Source organism: Lucilia sericata, unplaced genomic scaffold (assembly GCF_015586225.1).
Source record: "Lucilia sericata isolate MDLA Ls3-8-SP2 unplaced genomic scaffold, ASM1558622v1 Contig000721F_arrow, whole genome shotgun sequence".
Classification (NCBI taxonomy): domain Eukaryota; kingdom Metazoa; phylum Arthropoda; class Insecta; order Diptera; family Calliphoridae; genus Lucilia; species Lucilia sericata.
In genome coordinates this window covers 10,523-29,452 of record NW_023994722.1, presented here as the reverse complement: position 1 = coordinate 29,452, position 18,930 = coordinate 10,523, and the positions used below count along the sequence as shown (strand labels likewise).

General features: G+C 31.2%; 1 protein-coding gene across 1 annotated transcript in view; it reads left to right on the top strand.

Moving 5' to 3' along the window:
• The window catches only part of LOC119607646 (uncharacterized protein DDB_G0288805-like), a gene marked incomplete at its 3' end in the record, with an annotated part of 101,269 nt that extends 85,100 nt beyond the window's left edge, over positions 1-16,169 (top strand). The window contains exon 2 of the mRNA XM_037961645.1: positions 15,963-16,169. Within this exon, the coding sequence (XP_037817573.1) occupies positions 15,963-16,169 (207 nt within the window). The remainder of the gene's footprint in view (positions 1-15,962) is intronic.
• Between the last annotated feature and the right edge of the window lie 2,761 nt (positions 16,170-18,930).

Sequence of the window (18,930 nt, the reverse complement as noted above, 5' to 3'; positions counted from 1 at the left end):
CCACATAAATTGGTTGCAATTACCGAATATTTCATTTGTTAAATCTATATTTTTAGAACACAGGTAAGTTGTTACTACCGAATTATCGATTGAAGTCATTGATTGAGTAGTCATTATACCTACTTATTTTAAAAAACAATTCGGTTATGGTGACCGAAATTATTAATATCAGCAACCAATAAAAATAAACGTATTGTTTTATATTTATTTGAAAAAAATTGTTTATTTCGCAGCAGATGTAATTATTTTTACATTAATTTTAAATTCAAACCTACGTTCCTATACGTTCATAAATGCATTAATAGCGCAAAACTGCAATATTTTAAATATAACGTTCTATACACTATTTTCTGTTACAGATCTTACTAATTCAGAAAACTTAATGCATTTAGGAACGTATTTACATATTTTTTGGTTTACGTCTATATTTCTATTAAAAAGAAACAAAGGAACAAAAGCCTCCTTTTGACCATCGATGTAATTGATGATATTTAAGCGTCAATGCGATTTTTGGCTGGTATAAATATCCTTGGGTAGAATTTGAAGGTCTTAGGTCTGCGGAAATATACGTTTGTTGATAATATTTGTCTAAGCCTTATAGCAAAGCTACAGCCCTAACCTTTGAGGTACCCTTTTGTACTTTCGAGCCAGGTTTGGTAGCAACGTCCTTGTCCTTAGCAGCAGCACGAGGCTTTGAGGAGAGGGCCGCATCCTTGGTTTTAACTTAGCCTTAGAGGCAACTTTCTGGGTAGGAGCAGCCCTCTTGACTACTCTTTTTTTAGTAGCAGCAGCAGGTTTTTTTAGCTAGAGCGGGCCTTGCTGCAGTTTCCCCTTTGCCACCAGCAGCGGAAGTAGTAGCCGAAGCTTTCTTCTCTTGATTCTTATCACCATGCTTGGCAGCGGATTTTTCGGTTGGCTTTGAAATTAAGATTATTAATATTTGAAAAATTCTCCTATATATGAATACACGGCTTTCTGAAATTAAATATATAATGTTTATTTTATATTATTTACATACATGGAAACAGTTTCATTTACTTACAATTTTTATTAAAAATCTGCAAAAACTTCTAATTTTTTAAAATTTTTGATTTTATTTGTAAATGTCTGTTCTTTTTTATTTCGTTTTTATTAATTTAGTACTAAATATTTTTAAATGTCAAGTAAACTTAATCATTTGTATATTGAATTCGGTTGGAAATACCGAATTAGATTTTATTGTAATAAATATCGAATTTTTCGGTTGGAAATACAGAATTATTCTTTATTTTATCAAAATAACCGAACTTTCTATACTTTTAATTGAATTATTTTAATACCATAACTAAAAACACATTTTTGGCATTAATAAAGAGATGTAAACAAATTTCGATTACAAGTACTGATATTTACAGTAGAAGCAAATAATTATAAATTTAATTCGATCTTGCTGAAAGACATAATTGAAATAACCGTTTATAAAGCTCAAGTTGGATAGATTAACTGAAATAATAGTTGGGCGAACCATAGTTCGATTACACTTTTGGTTTTTCAATTGTAATTATATAAAATATGTTGAATGTACTGTTTTTTAATAACTACAAATAATATTCTTTCATAGTGAAAAAAAAATTGTAACTGTGACCGATTTCCAACCAATCTTTTTTCTGTGTGTACTATAATCCCAGTATTTGTATCAAAACTTCACATTTGATTTAAATCTCACATGTTGCACCACTGTCCTTTGCCGCCCACTGATATGTACACCTACCGATTATTTATAGCTGGACTATTTAATCAATATCATTACTTATACTTGATTATCATTGGTTCGATTTGACAAGTAATGTATGTTTTGCAGTGTAAATAAATACAATGTTAGCAGGGCTTAGAGAGAAAGGAGGTCATTTGTTAAATAAGGGTTTCGAATTAACAATTTTCACATGTGTATGTGTGTGTATGAGGGGGATTTATTCAAAACCACATGTCCACAACACATTTAAGTACACATGTGTTAAATATTTTTTTATATATTAAATAAGGTTTAGTTTTATTTTTGTTCAGGTTTCTTTTTTATGTTTTTTGTTCATGAGATATTTTCAGTTTTAATGGCGTGCAGTTAATGTGAGTAAATTTTTAATGAAAAAGTTTTAATTAATGTGGAAGAAAAAAGAGGGGAGTTTATTTAAATTATAGAAATGATTAAAGGAAATAAGAGGTACATTAGTTTTACTTATTTTTAGTTTAGGAAATGATAGAAATTTTTATGGCAAAATTAATCATACGTTCCCTGAGTCAATAGGATAAAGTAATTAATATCAATCATACGCTTAGGTGTTTTAAAATGTTTAAATCTTGTAATTTACAATTAAATTTTAAAACTTTTGTAATTTTACAAAACTATGGTAATTATGGTTTTTATTTTTAAACTTTATTTATAAAAATATTTCTTTTCTTTTATAGAAATATATTTAATGCATTATGCTTACTCTTCCGCTTATTATTCAGTACTTTTTCCTTATAAAAAAAAATCATTACCATGGTTTTCTTCTTATCGCATTATTATAATCTGTTGTAATTTATTTTTTCTATTTCCCTCATCTTACATTCATTATCTATGTATATTTTCTGGTAATTACACACTACAAATAATACAAAATTGTCAACAGCAACAACGACAACGAAACCACAAATAGACAAAAAAAGAAAAACAAAAATCGAAAATTAAAAAAAACAAACCTAGAGGTAAAATTTTATATAAGAAATATCTGTATTTAGCTAAAGGAAAATCTCTGTCATTCATTCAAATGAAATGAGCAAAACAAATCTGTACAAAATTTTTTATAATTATTTTTGCAATTTCATGGAGGCAAACAAGAAAATGAAATAGAAATATACAAATTATTTATATTCGAGGACAGCAAAAAAAAAAAAACGTAATTTTTAAGAATTTATAATGATTTAGAGGAGGAATACAAATTACAAACTTATATAGTATTAGAAAGCTTGTAAAGCAGCCAAATCGTCATCACAGTGAAGGTCATTTCAAGTGTGAAATGAGAAAAGTGTTTAAAACTTTAAACTATAGTCTAGACTATAGACTAGACTATAGATTGGACTATAGACTAGACTATAGACTAGAGTATAGACTAGACTATAGACTAGAATATAGACTAGACTATAGACTAGACTATAGACCAGACTATAGACTAGACTGTAGACTAGACTGTAGACTAGACTATAGACTAGACTATAGACTGGAGTATAGACTAGACTATAGACTACACTAGAGTATAGGCTAGACTATAGACTAGACTGTAGACTAGACTATAGATTAGACTATATACTAGTCTATAAACTAGACTATAGACTAGACTATAGACTAGACTATAGACTAGAATATAGACTAGACTATAGAGTAGACTATAGACTAGACTATAGACTATACTATAGACTAGACTATAGACTAGACTATAAACTAGACTATAGACTAGACTATAGAATAGACTATAGACTAGACTATAGACTAGACTAGACTAGACTAGACTAGACTAAACTAGACTAGACTATAGACTAGACTATAGACTAGACTATAGACTAGACTATAGACTAGACTATAGACTAGACTAGACTATAGACTAGACTAGACTATAGACTAGACTATAGACTAGTCTATAGACTAGTCTATAGACTAGAGTATAGACTAGACTAGACTAGACTAGACTAGACTAGACTAGACTAGACTATAGACTAGACTATAGACTAGACTGTAGACTAGACTATAGACTAGACTATAGACTGGAGTATAGACTAGACTATAGACTACACTAGAGTATAGGCTAGACTATAGACTAGACTGTAGACTAGACTATAGACTAGACTATATACTAGTCTATAAACCAGACTATAGACTAGACTATAGACTAGACTATAGACTAGAATATAGACTAGACTATAGAGTAGACTATAGACTAGACTATAGACTATACTATAGACTAGACTATAGACTAGACTATAAACTAGACTATAGACTAGACTATAGACTAGACTATAGACTAGACTATAGACTAGACTATAGACTAGACTAAACTAGACTAAACTAGACTAGACTATAGACTAGACTATAGACTAGACTATAGACTAGACTAGACTATAGACTAGACTATAGACTAGACTAGACTATAGACTAGACTATAGACTAGACTAGACTATAGACTAGACTAGACTAGACTAGACTATAGACTAGACTAGACTAGACTATAGACTAGACTAGACTATAGACTAGACTATAGACTAGTCTATAGACTAGTCTATAGACTAGACTATAGACTAGTCTATAGACTAGTCTATAGACTAGAGTACAGACTAGACTAGACTAGACTAGACTATAGACTAGACTAGACTATAGACTAGACTATAGACTAGACTATAGACTAGACTATAGACTAGACTATAGACTAGACTATAGACTAGACTATAGACTAGACTATAGACTAGACTATAGACTAGACTATAGACTAGACTATAGACTAGACTATAGACTAGACTATAGACTAGACTATAGACTAGACTATAGACTAGACTATAGACTAGACTAGACTAGACTATAGACTAGACTATAGACTAGACTATAGACTAGACTATAGACTAGACTATAGACTAGACATAGACTAGACTATAGACTAGACTATAGACTAGACTATAGACTAGACTATAGACTAGACTATAGACTAGACTATAGACTAGACTATAGACTAGACTATAGACTAGACTATAGACTAGACTATAGACTAGACTATAGACTAGACTATAGACTAGACTATAGACTAGACTATAGACTAGACTATAGACTAGACTATAGACTAGACTATAGACTAGACTATAGACTAGACTATAGACTAGACTATAGACTAGACTATAGACTAGACTATAGACTAGACTATAGACTAGACTATAGACTAGACTATAGACTAGACTATAGACTAGACTATAGACTAGACTATAGACTAGACTATAGACTAGACTATAGACTAGACTATAGACTAGACTATAGACTAGACTATAGACTAGACTATAGACTAGACTATAGACTAGACTATAGACTAGACTATACTAGACTAGACTATAGACTAGACTATAGACTAGACTATAGACTAGACTATAGACTAGACTATAGACTAGACTATAGACTAGACTATAGACTAGACTATAGACTAGACTATAGACTAGACTATAGACTAGACTATAGACTAGACTATAGACTAGACTATAGACTAGACTATAGACTAGACTATAGACTAGACTATAGACTAGACTATAGACTAGACTATAGACTAGACTATAGACTAGACTATAGACTAGACTATAGACTAGACTATAGACTAGACTATAGACTAGACTATAGACTAGACTATAGACTAGACTAGACTATAGACTAGACTATAGACTAGACTATAGACTAGACTATAGACTAGACTAGACTAGACTAGACTAGACTAGACTATAGACTAGACTATAGACTAGACTAGACTATAGACTAGACTATAGACTAGTCTATAGACTAGTCTATAGACTAGAGTATAGACTAGACTAGACTAGACTAGACTATAGACTAGACTAGACTAGACTATAGACTAGACTATAGACTAGACTATAGACTAGACTATAGACTAGACTATAGACTAGACTATAGACTAGACTATAGACTAGACTATAGACTAGACTATAGACTAGACTATAGACTAGACTATAGACTAGACTATAGACTAGACTATAGACTAGACTATAGACTAGACTATAGACTAGACTATAGACTAGACTATAGACTAGACTATAGACTAGACTATAGACTAGACTATAGACTAGACTATAGACTAGACTATAGACTAGACTATAGACTAGACTATAGACTAGACTATAGACTAGACTATAGACTAGACTATAGACTAGACTATAGACTAGACTATAGACTAGACCAACGGTTCCCAAAAGGGGGTCCGCGGACCCCTAGTGGTCCGTAGCAAAATCCTAGGGGGTCCGCGAAGACGAACGAAAAAAATCATGAATAAAAAATATTCTCTATATGTTAGAAAATATTAAAAATATCTCCAATTTTTCGTAAATACTAAAATACACAATTTTTATTCAATAATCCCAGATTTGTTGGTGACTTTTTGAATTTTATTGTTTCGGTCGTTTATCAGGATGAAGCTAGGCCCTACAAATTTATTGTTTTACTTTTATAAAGTAAAGTAGTACGTGATTTGTAATTTTTTTTATAAATGTATATGTATCGAAATAAATGTTTTTATCAGAGACAGAAAATAATTATTATCTATGAAATTTTTGCTTAAAAAAATCAGTATGAAAGAATCGTCCTAGAAATGTTTTGAATGTACCAAAATATTTCCCAGACCTTTTTTAATCGATTTCTTCAATAAACTTTTTTTCTTGATTTTTATAATAAAAATTGAAAATAAAAATTATTTTTGATTTTTATTCTATTTGTTTCAATAAAAAATTATTTATGTTGTTTTTAATAATACTCATTCAGTAATTTTTATTTATTCAAACAAAAAATAGAAATCAATCAATGATTCTTATTTTTCAAAGCAAAGAATAAAAATCACCTAAAAAATATTAATTTTCCAATTTTCGAATCTAATTTCTGCAAATTTGGTTGATGATATCAGCGGTAAAGAAATTTTACCAATTTTCTATTAATCTCTGTTTAAACCCGATCATTTTTAATGTGTTTTTAAAGGTAAATATCGCATAATGAGTTTTATAATTAATTTCAAAAATAAAAATCATTGCCTGATTTTTATTTGTGCCTTATGGTTTAAAAATTATTTGTGTTTTTTATTATTGATTTTTATTTGAAAAAGTTCTCAGTAATTTTTACGGAAAATATAAGAAATTCAAATCAAAAGCAATTTGTATTTTCTGAGAAATGAAATACAAACCAAATAAAATTTGTAATTTTAATTTTTTTAAATAAAAATAATAACAATTACTGTCTCTGGTTTTTATATCAGACGGATAATGATTTGCCTTAGAATTAAATACAGATACTGGTATCCCGGAATATGAAGAAATGTGACCTTTTCATAATATTTTTTTTAAATTGTAAGCAAAAGTGTTAATCTAGTTAATTTTAAATATAAATATTCCATTCCGACGTGATACACAGATTTTAACTTCATTTTGTTGTCCAATATTATTAAATCAACATCAGAAAATTCATTGCGTTTTGCGTAAATAGTCAAAACAACGCAGTGAAATAATTCGTAGGTATTTTAAAATTCAAATTTAAGATCCAAATTCACAGTACATTCGCAAAAAGTACAGGTCATATTTTATGTGGGTAACGCATTCCGCAACAACATCGAAGAAGTCTAACTTTCACATATTTTCCCGAAAACTTAGCTTACATACTCAACTCACTCCTATGCAATCGCAAAAAAATTTGGAAACATGACTCTTTAAGCACATGTCGGCAATACTTGATAAAGAAACCTTTTCGCTACCTTGACGAGAAATGAACATGAAGCTCTCACGATCATAAAATTAAACATCGTGTTAGAAGTCATTCTATATTTAAAACCATGCAATTGAAAACATTTCCGAAATACTAAATATTCTCAATGAACGGGAATATTTTATAGGGTTTATGGACCAGGACTAAAACAATTTTCGGATGAACAATTATTTATAACAATAAGATATCAAAATATGTATGGGGGTCCGTGAAATTAAATAAATTCCTCAAGGGGTCCGCGAAGTAAAAAACGGTGGGAACCGCTGGTAGACTAGACTATAGACTAGACTATAGACTAGACTATAGACTAGACTATAGACTAGACTATAGACTAGACTATAGACTAGACTATAGACTAGACTATAGACTAGACTATAGACTAGACTATAGACTAGACTATAGACTAGACTATAGACTAGACTATAGACTAGACTATAGACTAGACTATAGACTAGACTATAGACTAGACTATAGACTAGACTATAGACTAGACTATAGACTAGACTATAGACTAGACTATAGACTAGACTATAGACTAGACTATAGACTAGACTATAGACTAGACTATAGACTAGACTATAGACTAGACTATAGACTAGACTATAGACTAGACTATAGACTAGACTATAGACTAGACTATAGACTAGACTATAGACTAGACTATAGACTAGACTATAGACTAGACTATAGACTAGACTATAGACTAGACTATAGACTAGACTATAGACTAGACTATAGACTAGACTATAGACTAGACTATAGACTAGACTATAGACTAGACTATAGACTAGACTATAGACTAGACTATAGACTAGACTATAGACTAGACTATAGACTAGACTATAGACTAGACTATAGACTAGACTATAGACTAGACTATAGACTACTAGACTAGACTAATAGACTAGACTATAGACTAGACTATAGACTAGACTATAGACTAGACTATAGACTAGACTATAGACTAGACTATAGACTAGACTATAGACTAGACTATAGACTAGACTACTATAGACTAGACTATAGACTAGACTATAGACTAGACTATAGACTAGACTATAGACTAGACTATAGACTAGACTATAGACTAGACTATAGACTAGACTATAGACTAGACTATAGACTAGACTATAGACTAGACTATAGACTAGACTATAGACTAGACTATAGACTAGACTATAGACTAGACTATAGACTAAGACTATAGACTAGACTATAGACTAGACTATAGACTAGACTATAGACTAGACTATAGACTAGACTATAGACGAGACTATAGACTAGACTATAGACTAGACTATAGACTAGACTATAGACTAGACTATAGACTAGACTATAGACTAGACTATAGACTAGACTATAGACTAGACTATAGACTAGACTATAGACTAGACTATAGACTAGACTATAGACTAGACTATAGACTAGACTATAGACTAGACTATAGACTAGACTATAGACTAGACTATAGACTAGACTATAGACTAGACTATAGACTAGACTATAGACTAGACTATAGACTAGACTATAGACTAGACTATAGACTAAACTATAGACTCTACTATAGACTAGTCTAGACTACACACCAGACTATAGACTTAACTATAAAGCGAACTATAGACTAGGCTATAAACTACACAATGGACAAGACTAAAGACTAGACTATAGGTTTGACTGTGCACTAGACTATTCTATAGGCAAGACTATAGACTATACTATAGACTACACTATAGACTAGACTATAGACTAAACTATTGATTAGACTTTAGACTAGGCTATTGACAAGACTATAGACTAGACTAAAAACTAGACTTTAGACTAGACCATGAAGTAGGCTGTAGACTATAATATTTTATATTTAATTGTTGTTTCCTTAACAAATATTACATTTTACATAAATATAAATTTACATTTCCCATATTTCCTTGTAGGCGTATAAGTTATATTAATGCCTTTTCTACTTCAAGGTTACACAGTACGTATGTGTATTAAAAAAATGATTATACGCTGTGGTTTTTTACCCTCCATATTATATTTATACATACATAAGTGTGTGCGTAAGTTAGAAATCGTGCAATTTCCTTTTTTACTTTTTAACGATTTGGTTCTTTGCGATTTCAACACATGTCATTTATATAAAACATTATTAAAAGTATAAAAGATTTTTATAAGAAATACTTTATTTTAGATGTTTTTTTTTTTTTGTAATAAACAATATTGCAAAAGGCGTTAACGAGAAAAAGGAAAACTAAGTAAAAGGTAAATTTTAGTTGACAGGCATATAGTACAATGAAAATAAGAAGGATTAAGAAAATGTTGTAATAAAATTTAACAGAAAATAAATTGTGGTTCTAAACCACAATTTTCTCTAATATTCATACGCCTCGTATATTTTCCTCTTCAAAAACAATAAATATTAATCATACGTTTTTAAAAAGTTTCTTCAGTTTTAATATTTTGCTTTAAAAAAAAACTTTTTAAATTAAATAATTCTTTCTCTTAAAACTGTATAAGTGTTTTAGAAAGTTTTTGTTTAACAGCTTTTAGTGTTTTTTTGCTTAATTTTAAATAACTTTTACAGCGTGAAAAAACCTTGAAAAGTGCTAAAAATTTATACTGCAAATGATTGACATGTTAAGTTTTCTTTTTCTAATATTTGAGAAAAAATGTTTAAAAAAAAAATATTTAAACCTTTCACTAAACATTAACTTAAAAGTGTTGCTTGCTGTTGACTTTTTTCTTCTTGTGAAGGTAAAAATAGTCAAAAGATTATACTAATAAATTATTTATTGTTAAAATTGATTGACAGTTGTATTAACTTAAAAAACCTTTCAGATTTTATTGATTTCTTTTCTTCGAGTTTTAATGGAGGTCTAATAGAACATTTGCATTACTTATAGTAAATTGTATCAATCAAATTTATTGAAATTTTGACTTTTTTATACAAATAGGGGATATTTTTTTTAAACTAAATATTAAGATTGATAGATGTAAAATAAAAATCCATTTAGATTAATTTCTTTGGAGTTATTAGTCATGAAAATTTAAGATTGATTTAAGGGAAAAGCCGAATTGCAGGCTATAATCTGGTCTAAAGTCTCGAATAGAGCCCATTCTATAATCGAAACAAAAGTCCGATGTATAACCTCTATTATGGTCTATAGTTTCGCCTTTAGTCTGGTCTATAGTCTCGAGTATAGTCTGGTCTATATTCTCGACGATACTCTGGTCTATAGTCCTATCTATATTCTCAACTATAGTCTGGTCTATATTCTCGACTAAAGTGTGATCTATTGGAGACAATAGAATAGACTATAAACTAGACTATAGACTAGTCTATAGACTATACTATAAGCAAGACTATAGACTAGACTATAGACTAGACTATAGACTAAATTATAGACTATACTATAGCCTAGACTATAGACTAGACTATAGACTAGACTATAGACTAGACTATAGACTAGAGTATAGACTAGACTGTAGACTAGACTATAGACTAGACTATAGACTAGAGTATAGACTAGACTGTAGACTAGATTATAGACTAGACTATAGACTAGATTATAGACTAGACTATAGACTAGACTATAGACTAGACTATAGACTAGACTATAAACCAGACTATTGACTAGACTATAGACTACACCATAGACTAGACTATAGACTAGACTGTAGACTAGACTATAGACTAGACTGTAGACTAGACTATATACTAGACTGTAGACTAGACTAGACTATAAACTATAGACTAGACTATAGACTAGACTACTAGACTATAGAACTAGACTAGACTAGACTATAGACTAGACTAAGACTAGACTATAGACTAGACTAGACTATACGACTAAGACTAGACTACTAGACTAGACTATAGCCTAGACTATAGGACTAGACTATAGACTAGATATAGACTGACTATAGACTAGACTATAGACTAGACTATAGACTAGACTATAGACTAGACTATAGACTAGACTATAGACTAGACTATAGACTAGGACTATAGACTAGACTATAGACTAGACTATAGACTAGACTATAGACTAGACATATAGACTAGACTATAGACTAGACTATAGACTAGACTATAGACTAGACTATAGACTAGACTATAGACTAGACTATAGACTAGACTATAGACTAGGCTATAGACTAGACTATAGACTAGACTATAGACTAGACTATAGACTAGACTATAGACTAGACTATAGACTAGACTATAGACTAGACTATAGACTAGACTATAGACTAGACTATAGACTAGACTATAGACTAGACTATAGACTAGACTATAGACTAGACTATAGACTAGACGATCGACTAGACTAGACTATAGACTAGACTATAGACTAGACTATAGACTAGACTATAGACTAGACTATAGACTAGACTATAGACTAGACTATAGACTAGACTATAGACTAGACTATAGACTAGACTATAGACTAGACTATAGACTAGACTATAGACTAGACTATAGACTAGACTATAGACTAGACTATAGACTAGACTATAGACTAGACTATAGACTAGACTATAGACTAGACTATAGACTAGACTATAGACTAGACTATAGACTAGACTATAGACTAGACTATAGACTAGACTATAGACTAGACTATAGACTAGACTATAGACTAGACTATAGACTAGACTATAGACTAGACTATAGACTAGAGACTATAGACTAGACTATAGACTAGACTATAGACTAGACTATAGACTAGACTATAGACTAGACTATAGACTAGACTATACTAGTCTATAGACTAGACTTTAGACTAGACTATAGACTAGACTATAGACTAGACTATAGACTAGACTATAGACTAGACTAGACTAGACTAGACTGTAGACTAGACTATAGACTAGACTATAGACTAGACTATAGACTAGACTATAGACTAGACTATAGACTAGACTATAGACTAGACTATAGACTAGACTATAGACTAGACTATAGACTAGACTATAGACTAGACTATAGACTAGAATAGACTAGACTATAGACTAGACTATAGACTAGACTATAGACTAGACTATAGAAGACTATAGACTAGACTATAGACTAGACTATAGACTAGACTATAGACTAGACTATAGACTAGACTATAGACAGACTATAGACTAGACTATAGACTAGACTATAGACTAGACTATAGACTAGACTAGACTAGACTATAGACTAGACTATAGACTAGACTATAGACTAGACTATAGACTAGACTATGACTAGACTATAGACTAGACTATAGACTAGACTATAGACTAGACTAGACTAGACTATAGACTAGACTATAGACTAGACTATAGACTAGACTATAGACTAGACTATAGACTAGACTATAGACTAGACTATAGACTAGACTATAGACTAGACTATAGACTAGACTATAGACTAGACTATAGACTAGACTATAGACTAGACTATAGACTAGACTATAGACTAGACTATAGACTAGACTATAGACTAGACTATAGACTAGACTATAGACTAGACTATAGACTAGACTATAGACTAGACTATAGACTAGACTATAGACTAGACTATAGACTAGACTATAGACTAGACTATAGACTAGACTATAGACTAGACTATAGACTAGACTATAGACTAGACTATAGACTAGACTATAGACTAGACTATAGACTAGACTATAGACTAGACTATAGACTAGACTATATACTAGACTATAGACTAGACTATAGACTAGACTATAGACTAGACTATAGACTAGACTATAGACTAGACTATAGACTAGACTATAGACTAGACTATAGACTAGACTATAGACTAGACTATAGACTAGACTATAGACTAGACTATAGACTAGACTATAGACTAGACTATAGACTAGACTATAGACTAGACTATAGACTAGACTATAGACTAGACTATAGACTAGACCATAGACTAGACTATAGACTAGACTATAGACTAGACCATAGACTAGACTATAGACTAGACCATAGACTAGACTATAGACTAGACTATAGACTAGACTATAGACTAGACTATAGACTAGACTATAGACTAGACTATAGACTAGACTATAGACTAGACTATAGACTAGACTATAGACTAGACTATAGGCTAGACTATAGACTAGACTATAAACTAGACTATAGACTAGACTATAGACTAGACTATAGACTAGACTATAGACTAGACTATAGGCTAGACTACAGACTAGACTATAGACTAGACTATAGACTAGACTATAGACTATACTATAGACTAGACTATTGACTAGACTATTGACTAGACTATAGACTAGACTATAGACTAGACTATAGACTAGACTATAGACTACACTATAGACTAGACTATAGACTAGACTATAGACTAGACTATAGACTAGACTATAGACTAGACTAGACTAGACTATAGACTAGACTATAGACTAGACTATAGACTATAGCCTCGACGATAATCTGGTCTATAGTCTCAATGATAGTTTGGTCTAAAGTCTCGATTATAGTCTGGTGTGTAGCCTTATTTATAGTCTGCACTATATTCTGGTCTATATCCTCGTTTATAGTCTCGACTATAGTCTGGGCTGTACTCTGGTCTATAGTATAGACCAGACTATAGTCGTGTCTGTAGTTAGAATATAGTCTGGTTTATAGTCTCGACTATAGTCTGGGCTATAGCCTCGTTTATAGTCTGGTCTATAGGCTCGACTATAGTCTGGTCTATAGTCTGGTCTATTGTCTAGACAATAGTCTGATCTATAGTCTAGACAATAGTCTGATCTATAGTCTAGACAATAGTCTGATCTATAGTCTAAACAATAGTCTGATCTATAGTCTCGACCATAGTCTGGTCCATAGTCTTAACTATAGTCTGGTCTATTTGCTCGACTATAAGTAGTTTTGTTTATACTCTCGACTATATTCTGTTCAATCATTTCAACTTTAATCTAGTTTTTTGTCTCGAATATAATAAGATCTTTTATCTCGATTGGTAGCCATTATATTTTGTTACATTAACCTAAACAGATTTGCAGTAATTACGCTTAATACTTGTTATAAGAAATTACCTTAATCATTATCTAAAACACATTAATCGTCTAGTATTCCCACAAACTAAAACGAAATACAAATTATGTATCATTTCCCAAGATTAAATCGCATGTTATTATAATAAATTCATTTTTAATTATATTTAAGTGCAATACAATCGAATACAATTGGTTATATATAGTTTAGTAAACAGAATTTCATATTTTTATACCCACCATCAAAAAAGATGGGGGGTATATTGATTTTGTCATTCCGTTTGTAACACATCGAAATATTGGTCATAGACCCACAAAAGTATATATGTATTCTGGGTCCTCATTAAATTCTAAGACGATCTAGCCATGTCTGTCCGTCTGTCCGTCCGTCCGTCCGTCTGTCTGTCTGTCTGTCTGTTGAAAGCACGATAGAGTCCGAATGGAAAGAGCTAGAGGGTTGAAATTTCACATAAGTATTTCTTATAGGTAAGGTTTGTTTGGTATTGAAAATGGGCAATATCGGTCCACGTTTTCGGATAGCCCCCATACAAGTGGCCCCTCGAAAAGCAGCTTTAACAGCCATAACTTGTTTAATAATACGAATATAGCGATGAAATTCGACACAAGTAAGTTTCTTGTTATCCAAAATCACTATGCAAAATTTTATGAGGATCGGTCCATAATTGACCCTACTCCCCTATTTAAGGTCCCCTTCAGAAAATTACTTTAACGCTTATAACTGGCCTAAAAAGTATATAGATGAAATTAGATATAAGTAAGTTTCATTCGAGTCAAACGAGGCTTGATGGTGGGTATATAAGATTCGGCATAGCCGAATATAACACTCTTACTTGTTTTTATTTAGAATTTTTTTATGGTTTTCGTTACATTTTTATTGAAGTTATAATAACAATTACTAACGCTTTTATTATCGTGTTTATTAAATATTTATAAACATGAATTTCATGGTTTGACACCTGATAAATTATTTATAAAAAGGAAAAAAATTTTGTTATAGAAAAATGGAATTTGGTTTTGTTTTTAAAAATAGAAATATTTTGTTAGTCTGAACACGTCAATAGATTTTTATTTAAGTCATAAAAGAACGACTGTTGTTTATGTTAAGGAAATGTTGTAATAAATTATTAACCTTTTTTTTTTCTTCTTTACGTAGTCAATGTAACGTAACGTACTTTTCTTATAACAATAACAATTTGTTTGTGGTAAAATTTGTAAGAATTTTTTTTTAACTTTTTGCGGTCTATTACGGTTCATTGAGCAGGAAAATGTATTAATAAAGTATATAATAAAGAAAACACTAGAAACATTTTTATTGAGTAGCTTTATTACTAAAAGAAACAGATTGTATACTCCTACTACAGTCAAGGTTAAAACTGGAACATAAAAATAATCTAAAATTTTTTTCTCTCAACTTTTAGCAAAAGCCGCTGTTAAAATCCAAGCCGCATTTAGAGGACATAAAGTTCGAAATACCATGAAGAAAACAGAAACTACCACCACCACCTCTTCGGCTGGTTCTGCTACAGCAGCAGCCGCAGCTGCTGGTAATGCAGCCGCTAGTGCCACTACAGAACATGAACCAACTAAAGCTGAATTGGAAGCTGAATTTGATCCCAATGACAAAGGTAGGTTTATGCTAAAACTATATAAATATCTCTCTATATACATACATAACAAAACTATTGTCAATGACAGTTCTGGGCGTAGAAAATGAGTGAAATAGAAAAAGTCAGTGGTTTAGGTTAAAATATTAAATTAGGGCGGAAAAAAGAAGGAGGTGGCTTGCAAATCTGTAAATGACAGATTCTCTTCATATGTACATTTGAATAAAAGTATTTCTGTATATACTCCTCCAACTGTGTTTATGTCTGTGTCTGAACGCTTTGAATTGATGTTTCTTTCGGTAGCGAGTGCCGTCGCGATGTCAAGGATGTTGATTTGACAAAGGCTTAAAATACAAAAGAGTAGCGTTCAAATGCAGGGCATTTCTAAAGGATTGAATAAAAAAATCAATTTTTTATTCACAAATGAAACGACAATAAATAAAACTATATAAATGTCAAGCTTTTAGATATCAGATTACATTTGCAAAAGTGTGATGACAGCTTGGGAACTTTTATATATACTAGACTATAGACTAGACTATAGACTAGACTATAGACTAGACTATAGACTAGACTATAGACTAGACTATAGACTAGACTATAGACTAGACTATAGACTAGACTATAGACCAGACTATAGACTAGACTATAGACTAGACTATAGACTAGACTATAGACTAGACTATAGACTAGACTATAGACTAGACTATAGACTAGACTATAGACTAGACTAGACTAGATTAGACAATAGACTAGACTATAGACCAGACTATAGACTAGAGCATAGACTAGACTATAGACTATACTATAGACTAGACTATAGACTAGACTAGACTATAGACTAGACTATAGACTAGACTATAGACTAGACTATAGACTAGACTATAGACAAGACTATAGACTAGACTATAGACTAGACTATAGACAAGACTATAGACTAGACTATAGACTAGACTAGACTATAGACCAAACTATAGACCAGAATATAGACTAGACTATAGACGAGGTTGTAGACCAGACTATAGACTAAGCTATTAACTAGACCAGATTGCTAACTAGACTATAGACTTGGCTATAGACTGGACTATAGACTAGATTATAGACAATACTATAGACACGACTACAGACTAGACTATAAAATTACTATAAACTAGACTATAGACCGTACTATAGGCCAGACTAGACTAGAGACAAGACTATAGACTAGATTATAAAGTAGCCTATAGACTAGATTATAGACTAGACTATAGACTTGGCTATAGACTAGACTATAGACTAGAGTATAGACTAGACTATAGTCTTGACTATAGACTAGACTATAGACTAGACTATAGACTAGACTATAGACTAGACTATAGACTAGAATATAGACTAGACTATAGACTAGACTATAGACTAGACTATAGACTAGACTAGACTATAGACTAGACTATAGACTAGACTATAGACTAGACTAGACTATAGACTAGACTATAGACTAGACTATAGACTAGACTATAGACTAGACTAGACTATAGACTAGACTATAGACAAGACTATAGACTAGACTATAGACTAGACTATAGACTAGACTATGACTAGACTATAGACTAGACTATAGACTAGACTATAGACTAGACTATAGACTAGACTATAGACTAGACTATAGACTAGACTATAGACTAGACTATAGACTAGACTATAGACTAGACTATAGACTAGACTATAGACTAGACTATAGACTAGACTAGACTAACTAGACTAGACTATAGACTAGACTATAGACTAGACTATAGACTAGACTATAGACTAGACTATAGACTAGACTATAGACTAGACTATAGACTAGACTATAGACTAGACTATAGACTAGACTATAGACTAGACTATAGGCAAGACTATAGAATAGACTATAGACTAGACTATAGACTAGACTAGACTATAGACTAGACTAGACTATAGACTAGACTATAGACTAGACTATAGACTAGACTATAGACTAGATTATAGAATAGACTATAGACTAGACTATAGACTAGACTATAGACTAGACTAGACTATAGACTAGACTATAGATTATACTATAGACTAGACTATAGATTATACTATAGACTAGACTATAGACTAGACTATAGACTAGACTATAGACTAGACTATAGACTAGACTATAGACTAGACTATAGACTAGACTATAGACTAGACTATAGACTAGACTATAGACTAGACTATAGACTAGACTATAAACTAGACTATAGACTATACTATAGACTAACTATAGACTAGACTATAGACTAGACTATAGACTAGACTATAGACTAGACTATAACTAGACAATAGACTAGACTATAGACTAGACTATGACTAGACTAAAGACCTACCTATAGACTATACTATAACTAGACTATAGACCTAACTAATATACTAGACATAGACTAGACTAGAGACTAGACTATAAATTGACGATAGACTAGACTATAGACTAGACTATAGATAGACTATAGACCAGACTATAGACCAGACCATAGACTAGACTAGAGACTAGACTAATCAACTATAGACTATACTATAGAACTAGACTATAGACTAGACCTGGACTGTAGACTTGACTATAGACTGGAATATAGGACTAGACTGTAGACTAAATTATAGACGAGACGACTGACTAGGCTTTACACTAATTATAGACATGACTAGAGGCTAGACTACAGATAGACTAGTAGCAATACTATAGACATGAAGAAAATAAAACTATATGCTAGTTTATAGGATAGAATATAGACCGTACTATAGGCCAAACTGTAGA